The sequence below is a fragment of the Nansenia antarctica genome (assembly GCF_963989245.1).
Source record: "Nansenia antarctica genome assembly, chromosome: 4".
Lineage (NCBI taxonomy): Eukaryota > Metazoa > Chordata > Actinopteri > Argentiniformes > Microstomatidae > Nansenia > Nansenia antarctica.
Window position 1 is genome coordinate 74,141,712 of NC_137689.1, and position 8,841 is coordinate 74,150,552.

Genomic DNA, 8,841 nt, shown 5'->3' on the forward strand with positions numbered 1-8,841 from the left:
ATGGACATTTTTCGATTTGTATGTTATTTTTCTTGATATCATCCAAATTATGCTAAGCTATTAACCAACAGGCTTATTAAACATGCAGATCGTGTGATATGGAATAGGGCACCGTGCCAAAACGGATAGTGCGCCTAAAACGATTTCGTCATTGATAGACTATAGGCTACACTAAAAGTGAGATTGTTATGCAAGCAATGCTTGTAAAATGATGTGGCAGGTTGTAACTTCTCTTTCCTCTCTGATCAAAATACATGAGTTCCTACTCTCCAATGACACACAACGCCGTTAGCTGTTCCCATGTCACCTAAGGCTTATGATAGGCCCAGCCACTGTAGCCTATCTATCTATTCTTACATTCATTAAATGGACCGAAACGTCACTTGCTATTATTCACGAGCCGAAATGATATAGCTTCGTTCTAGTATAACTGTCACCCCGCCCTCGCGCAGTGTCGGTGGCCTTAACTTTGACTACAGACCAATGGACACACACACACACACACACACACACACACACATACACACACACACACACACACACATACACACATACACTGTAGTGTGACTACAGACCGATGGAGCGGCAGGATCCAATCTGAAACTCCACCGAACTCTGGAATGATGGAATACGAAGGCTGCGTTCGTAAATTCGCTGTGGAAATCTTGACCAGCACTCATGGAATGGCCTCTTATCCAATCAAATTACTTGGTCCCTTTATGACGTCGAACCCAGCGTGCGCTCTGGTGCTCTGAGAGCGAATTCACGAACGCAGCCGAGCCAAAGATGCACTGATGACAATGATAGGCCTGCTGCATAGGTCGTCCATTTGTAAAACCATTCAGTTGGCCTCCTTTTTCCATGGATTTAGAAAAATATACCTCATTCACGTAATTAAATGAAAGACTTTTATTTGCACATATATAAAAGTAATTCTCTTTACTTCAAATCCCCCCTTTATTTCCGCCTTCAGCTGTGAACTATTTAACAAAATGTCCGTTCAGCTAACACGGGGGTCTAGGAACGAAAAACGATCCAGAAATACGAGAACCACTCCACAAATTAATATCTGCAATATACATTTTCACCAAAGAGAGTAACAAGGTTTTCACGGTTTCATATGAAAGAACATAAGTAATGCACAACGTCTGTTTAAATACACCTAGCAAATCAACAGGTAAGAGACCTACATTGGCAACAGACTCTGTCCTCCAATCATCAGCCTCATCACGTCCGGTTCGGGTTATTACTGAGTTGGATAGCTTCTAGGGTTTCATGGATGGCTTCACCTCTCCCTGGTCCACCCTGATGTTCTCATGTGTGTTTGTTGTATTATTTGTGTCTTATTACATAAAGTAGTACATTTCCAGTCCTTGTAAGCTGATTTCTTGCACTTTCAGTCTCTCAAAACATGATTTCCTGCACTCTCAGTCCCCCGGCTGCTTTATAGCTTTTCTCACTGTCAAACAACGCACAAATGGATAAATAAAAAATATCTTGAAATCAAGATCTTCTTGAATAAAATGCAAAATATTCTTATTTACATGTCTATATGTCTGGTGCTTTTTTTTGTTTTTGTTCGTTTGTTAAAAGTAATGAAAACTTCGTAAAGAGATCAAAATGATATTTCAATGCCTTTGGATCCACTAATTATTCAACTAAACTTGGAATATAGCTACCCTCCCTATTTCATTTTGTAGACCAATAAAGTGGTCACCAAGCAATTCATTAAATCATTGTACCCTTACATAATAATAATAATCATAATAATAATAATCATTGTAATAATAGGCCAATATAAAATTCTTGACGTGTCTGAGTAAAAGTGCCATTGCCATTTTGCTTGGTGCCAGCAACGATTCTCTCTGTAAAGCCGTCGCGCGCTCCCTCTGATGTAACACACACACACACACACCCACACACTGAAGGTTTTGTATGATAAACAAAAATATAAATATATAAGTTAAATGCATAGAGAAAATAAATAAGTTATAAATAAAAGAACTTCAGTGTGGTTTAAAAACCCTGTCCCACTTATAAGAGTTCAACTTTCAGTCACGAAGTTCATTAGTTTCATGTCATGACCGATTTGTCACCAGTGAACAGTTTTCTCTCTCTCTCTCTCTCTCTCTCTCTCTCTCTCTCATATGAGTCCCATGCTGCCAGGAATGGCGGTATATCCGGAGACGCCGGCTCACCGCTGCTGTGTTGGCCGGGACAGCACACCGGAGAGAGGGGGGGGTGGCGGTGGTTCATTACCCCCCTGCAGACCATGCAGCAGAATCCGCGGGACGAGAGGTCTTTGCAGGGCCGGCGGGGGGGCCGAGGGTCCTCGGTACAGGTACAGCGCTGCCCCGGGGTCCAGGTTGGACATCAGGCTTTGAGGGTAGAAATACGGGGACGGGAACATCCTCTGGAGGGCAGAGTAGTTTCCAGCCTCCGCCAACAACTCGAGTCCCACCGCCGTCTGCCGCTTCCATTTGGTCCTGCATCCGGAGAGGAAAGAGAGGGATTTATGAGAGGGGGAAAGTTGCAATTACAGACGTTCATTTTATAGGCCTATAGTTCTGGTTTTGGATTATTATTATAGTCGGACGTAATTTGCGAACACGCGCCTCAATAATGTCTTCCTGTTAGGCTATAGGCCTACATTGCATTGCTTTGTGGTCTGAAATGAGAATATATCTGGTGCATGCATTGTTTTTCAAATAAATATCGACACTTATAGGCTACTCGTGACGTTAGAATTATAAGGTTCTATCTCCATTCTTTGTCAAAATTGAGTTTTTTTTACATAATCTGATCCAATAGGTGTTTATTAATGCCTGTGTGGTGTTATTTTTAAGATGTTGACATTTTTGAGTTAGTAATTCATAAAATACAAAGGTTCCATCTCACAAAACATAATGGAATGTAAAAACTTTGACGCTCAATATCTCTGAACTATACCCTAAACGGAGATAGAACCTTATCATTCTAAACGGAGATAGAACCGTATCATTCTAAACGGAGATAGAACCTTATCATTCTAAACGGAGATAGAACCGTATCATTCTAAACGGAGATAGAACCTTATCATTCTAAACGGAGATAGAACCTTATCATTCTAAACGGAGATATAACCTTATCATTCTAAACGGAGATAGAACCTTATCATTCTAAACTCACGCCTGTCGCCTATAACCTTGACTCAGTAATTCAGTCACAGTTATTCTGTAAAATCAGTTGTCGGTCACTTCCGCAAGGAGGGGTTTGAAAGGCACTCCTCTCTTGCAGGTGAATAATTCATAATTATAATAATTGAGTAAATATAGTAGACTTTCTGAATTATTGATACTGCGTGCATGCAACGATGTATTATTCATACGCAAAGTGTTGTGTTTTTACATTTATGTGTGTAGTTTAGCTGTCTGAATGTCTGAAACACATGGTCCAGAATCAGATGTTATAAATCTGAATAGATAATTTTACTGATGAAAGATTCATTGTTGTCAATTCATTGTTTTTTTTTCTATCGTCTATTATTTGTCACAAATCATTCCACCGTTGAATCACATAATTATATTAATTCAAGTTTTCGCAGTGACCGAATTTCTCGCTTTTTCTCGATTTGTTCTTGTTCTTTTTGAGAAATAAAAAAAAGGAATTGGTCAGAGAATTTGAACGGATTTATGCAACAAAAAAATAAAGGTTAGACTAGGCCTAACAATTATAATATACTGTATCTATATATAGCCTCGTGACGTCTGATTGACTGACGTGAGAATAACCTGTCTAAACGGGGAAAAACATCTATCCCCAAATCCTGCGTGACAGGTGCACTCACACCCACTCACACTCACTCACACCCACTCACACTCACACACCTATAGTTCTAATCTAATCTACACACCATACTACACGCATACGTCTTGTGTAGCCTATAGGCTATAGTACCTTACCTCCGGTTCTGGTACCAGGTCTTCACCTGCGTGTCTGTGAGGTTGAGCGAGGCGGCCAGCTCCATGCGGTCCTGCACGCTCAGGTACTTCTGCCGCTCGAAGCTGCGCTCCAGCTGGGCCAGCTGGTGGTCCGTGAAGGCCGTGCGCGCCTTGCGAGGCTTCTTCATGCGGGCCTGGTGGTGGGGGCTGTCTCGACTGCTGGAGATCTCCCGGTCCCCCTCCTCCTTCACTGCACAGAACCGGGGACACAACAGCAGGGACACGGATATGAAGAACACAAACCACAACCAAAAATAGTACATAATATCATCTTTCTTGAGCACTTTGAGCTGCCTAGAAACGTTTGCAGGAAAAGTGCTGATTATGTTATTATTATTATGACGATTATTATTATGACGATTATTATGATTAGGCTATTATTATTATTAGGCCTATTATTTCTATATATGTCTATATTATTCATATCTTGAACATGCATGTCTATTGCCTATAAGTGATGGACATAGAAAAAGGAACGTGATGTTTATGATGTTGTCGAAATGTGAATTTTAGACAGATTAGTTTTGCAAAAAAAAAACATTGAAAGTAATGATACGATAATTCCATCTTACTTTTGGTAAGGGCCTATTACTGCAGGCCCATATAGAGACGCAGTGTTGCGTGTAGGCTTAACGCCCATATTCTCTCATTTAAAAATAAATAAATAGAATATTATATTTTTGGGGGGATATTTCTTTCGCCTATTAAGAAGTAGGCTAAGTACCCAATCAGACATGTGATTGTATGTGCACGTATTTCGCAAAGGGATATACAGTGTTCCCCTTTGTTCGTCCCTCTCTCCTCTTGTGTTAGGGATGGGCGACTATAGTCACATACACTTCTTAGTTCATTCTCTTGTTTCCCTCCAAAAGGGGGAGACGCGAGACGCGAAAGATGTTGCTAGTTGAATAGTTGAGTCGTCTCTCCAGAATCACAATAATCCGTCTAATTGAGCCACAGGGGAAGGGAGCCTTTCAGCCGCGACCGCGGAGCTTCGCAGGCCCGTGGATAAAGACCCGCTCGGCCTTACGCGTTACAAATCTGATTAGCACTGGAACAAATTGCATCAAATCCCTGAAATATTATAGGAGGCGGATTGGCTGAAATCAAAGCAAAAGCACATTCTCTTCTGGAGATGAATCGACTGCGTTGCTATCGATGAGAAGAAGCTCACACACACACACACACACACACACACACACACGCACACGCACACGCACACGCACACACACACACACACACACACACACACACACACACACACACACACGCACACATACACACACACACACACACACACACACACACACACACACACACACACACACACACACGCACACACACAATATAGGCCTAATTATTTATCTCAGAAGTGTTATGGTTAATTAGTTGTCATTAACAATAGTATACTAAGGGCCATACATTGCCCCCTATTATTGTTATTGTTGTTATTATTATAATTATTTTATTATAATTATTTTATTTTTTATTAATTTAAAAAATTTAGTTTACGTCTTAAAAAAGTTCTTAAAACACTTGAAATAAGTAATTGACGTAATATAGAACAACTATTAAGATATATTAACAACACAGTAAATACAGCTATTCAACAACCATAATCATATTATGAGTAATATCAATAACTATTATTACTAATTAGCCTATATTAACAATAATAATAATAATAATAATAATAGCAGAAATAATAGGCTACTACTACTTTTGATACATATATTATATGTATTAATAACAATAATAATAATAATAACAATAAAAATAACAATCATAATAATCATAATCATAATAACACACATAATATGTAGGCTATCATTATTATTGTTGTTGTTGTTGTTGTTGTTGTTGTTATTATTATTATTATTATTATTATTATATTGTAAGATTGTAATTGCACCACTGTTTTACTCTGTCGTGATGTGTAGCCTATCTTGTGTGTTTTAGAGAAAAAATGAATCCGGTAAATATGATTTTGACTCTTCATCTGTGCTGACTAAGTCGTTCCTGCAGTCAGGAGGAATGGCGGTGTCCTGTATCAACGTTGACTTATTTGTTTCCAGCCGCTGCCTCATTAAACTGTCAATGGACGTGACATATCTGTTATGGCTGACATGATTGGGAACAGACAGACCCTTGATGGCATTTATCTGCAGGCGACCCTGTCATCCTTCCCTCAGCCTCTCTCGTGCCTATATCTGACATCAACAGATGCTTTCAAGACGTCTGCTAATGCAAGCAAATGTGTTTGAAAGACAGAAGAAGAAGAAGAAAAAGGATTTGGATGTAGACCTATAGATAGGCTACACATCCTGCAAATAATTGGAGGATGGATGGAAATCAACAGTGTGATTAGGTTAAACCATTTAAAGAAAGCATGACGTCAATGTGTCCAATTGACCCTCTAGTCTCTACGCTGTAATTATCAGCAATATGCTCGAGCCCTCCTCACTGTCAAACATCACACTTTCCTAATGAACTCTCTTCATTGGTTTTAGCGATTTTACGCACAGAAATGTAGAGGTTTTTTTTCTCTCCCTCAAACGGCTCACGGTGACAATGCTCATATAATATTACATTTCATTTGTTACATTTTCATAGGACGTTTCATGTTAAGCAATATTTAACTATAGGCCTATTTTCCCCCCCGTATGTCTCAACTCCAAATGAACCACGGTAACAAGCACAACTCAATTTACATTTGACCGTGGAATTTAACAAGAATGTCGAATATCTTCTGAATATGAAAATACGGTCGTTTGATATGTTTGATTGGTAAGAAAATACTTTAGGAGTTGAAAGTATTGTGTCAAATAATGAGTAAAGCTACCACATCGTCAGACCAAATAGTTTAACAGCCTGGCCTAATATATCCACACATAATTGTCCCCCCCCCAAAAATAGCTACAATTAATTTCATATCATCATGACACGTTTAGAGGCGTCTGTCTGTCCTTCCTTTACCTTTATATTCACTGTCTGACGAGGAGTTGCTGTGGATTTTGTCCATGAAGTCGTCCGAGGCGAGTTTGGAGGCAAGTCTCCCTGCTGTCTCTTGAGTTGGGTGTCCGTTGCTGGAGTATGGGGCGCAGGCGGCCAGCGGCTTACAGTCTGCCAGGATGTCTCTGATGAGGAAGGACGAGGTGGCGGTCCGGCCAGGCTGCTGCAGGGAGCCGGCGGAGATCTGTCCTCCGTGCGCGGCGAGGTGGCCTGGCAGCAGCCCGATGCCACACTCCCTCCTCGGCGACGGCGGAGACGAGCAGCCGCTCTCCATGTCCGACCTCGGGCTGAACTCCAGCGGGGACCGACAGTCTCCTACCAAACTGTCTGTCCCTTTCGACATGACCGGACTTCCAGGTCTGTGCGACAGTAAGGAGTCGATTCCAAAGCTGGACCCATTGGTGGACGCCGGCTCCATCGTAAAAGGGGGGGAAAAAGGTCAAAAACCAGCGCAGCTGAGTTTTTTTCGAGGCCTCAACTCTCAACTATCATTGGTACTATTCGAGGCAAGTTCAGGGCGATTGCTCAGATGAGACTTTGCTCAATTTATCCAGCAGGAAAATCCACAGATGGAAAACCACAAATAGCCTTCTCATCCACTATCTTTTCCTCTTCCCAATTGATTCTAATAGTAGTCAGAATATCAAAACAATCTCCCGGTTATCGACGTTGTGTGTAGGCATCAAAATCGACCTCGCATCCAACTATTTTGTCATCCGCACTTGACTCTTCATGAAATCGATGCAGCTTAGTAGGCTAGGCTACTCTGTCTCTGTTGGCAAGTTTGATGGATTTTTCTTTTTTTTTCTTTCTGGGATCCAATTTCTTCTTCTTTTAACTAAAGAAAACTCACCGGTAAAAAAAAAAAATGTCTTAATTATTTATCAGATGATGAATTAGAGGTATATGGAGCAGCGTTAGCGCAAGGTTAATTACGCAGCCGAGCGCGTTTCAGCACCACGGACAGACCCAGCAGAAGGATATAGCAGGCGCACGGTGGGTTAGAGATGTTCAAGCCTTGAAAGCCTGCGTGACGCAGAGGACAGAAGACACAATTGCCGAAATTGTCATCACTTAAAAAGTACTTCTTCGTTCTTGTGACTCGTATACGGCTGTGCGCGGGCTGCAGGAGAGCGGACATGCGGACATCATCCTGGGATGCGCACAGATGCAACCAGAGACGCACGGCGGCGGCAGCAGAGGAGACACCGCGAGTAAAAGAGAGGTAACGCGGGTTAAATGGACACAACTGGGAACTAAAGCGCAGAGAGAGATGGTTGAGGTAAAATCCCCCCCCAAAAAATTGAACTTGAGGAAAAACTCAGGAGCTATAGGTTTTAAGGACGCCCCGTCCACGTGAGTCCCCTGTGACAACCCTTCATTGGTTGAGGGGGCTTTTTTGGGGTGTTGACGAGCTGCATGGCGGAGAGGAAAGTGGACCCCCCCTTTACGCCCACTCACCCCCTCCCCCCTCGCTCCCTCACTTTGATTAAAAGAGACACTGAATTCATCAGGAGACTCAGATCCAACTGTTTACAGGCAATTTTCACACTGTTTGCTTTCATTACATCATTGATGAGGCTTATAATGGGGTTATTATGTGGAGCGGGTCTAGGTATTTTCTCGCGCCTCTCTTGAAGCGCGTGCGTGCTCAGTCAAAACTTTGCGGGCTTGTTTGGCTTTATTACCGCTTATCTTATGTCTTGTCTTATTGGTGATAGTCGAAATTTGAACTCAAGTGTTCGTCCATGTCTGTCCGTTATGTTAAGAGTATCGAGACGTTTTAGCCCGTTGGCTCCAACGTAAGTCGAGGTTTGACCTCTGCCTGGCCAACAAATGTTTTGCACGT

At 41.7% G+C, this 8,841-nt stretch overlaps 1 protein-coding gene across 1 annotated transcript; it reads right to left on the minus strand.

Annotated features, from left to right (window-relative positions):
* Positions 1–2,194: 2,194 nt before the first annotated feature.
* Positions 2,195–7,410, minus strand: barhl1b (BarH-like homeobox 1b; the record flags this gene model as incomplete). Its single annotated transcript, XM_080530031.1, has 3 exons — positions 2,195–2,486; positions 3,942–4,170; positions 6,957–7,410. 3 exons carry the CDS (start codon positions 7,408–7,410, stop codon positions 2,195–2,197), a joined length of 975 nt encoding a protein of 324 aa, XP_080386157.1.
* Between the last annotated feature and the right edge of the window lie 1,431 nt (positions 7,411–8,841).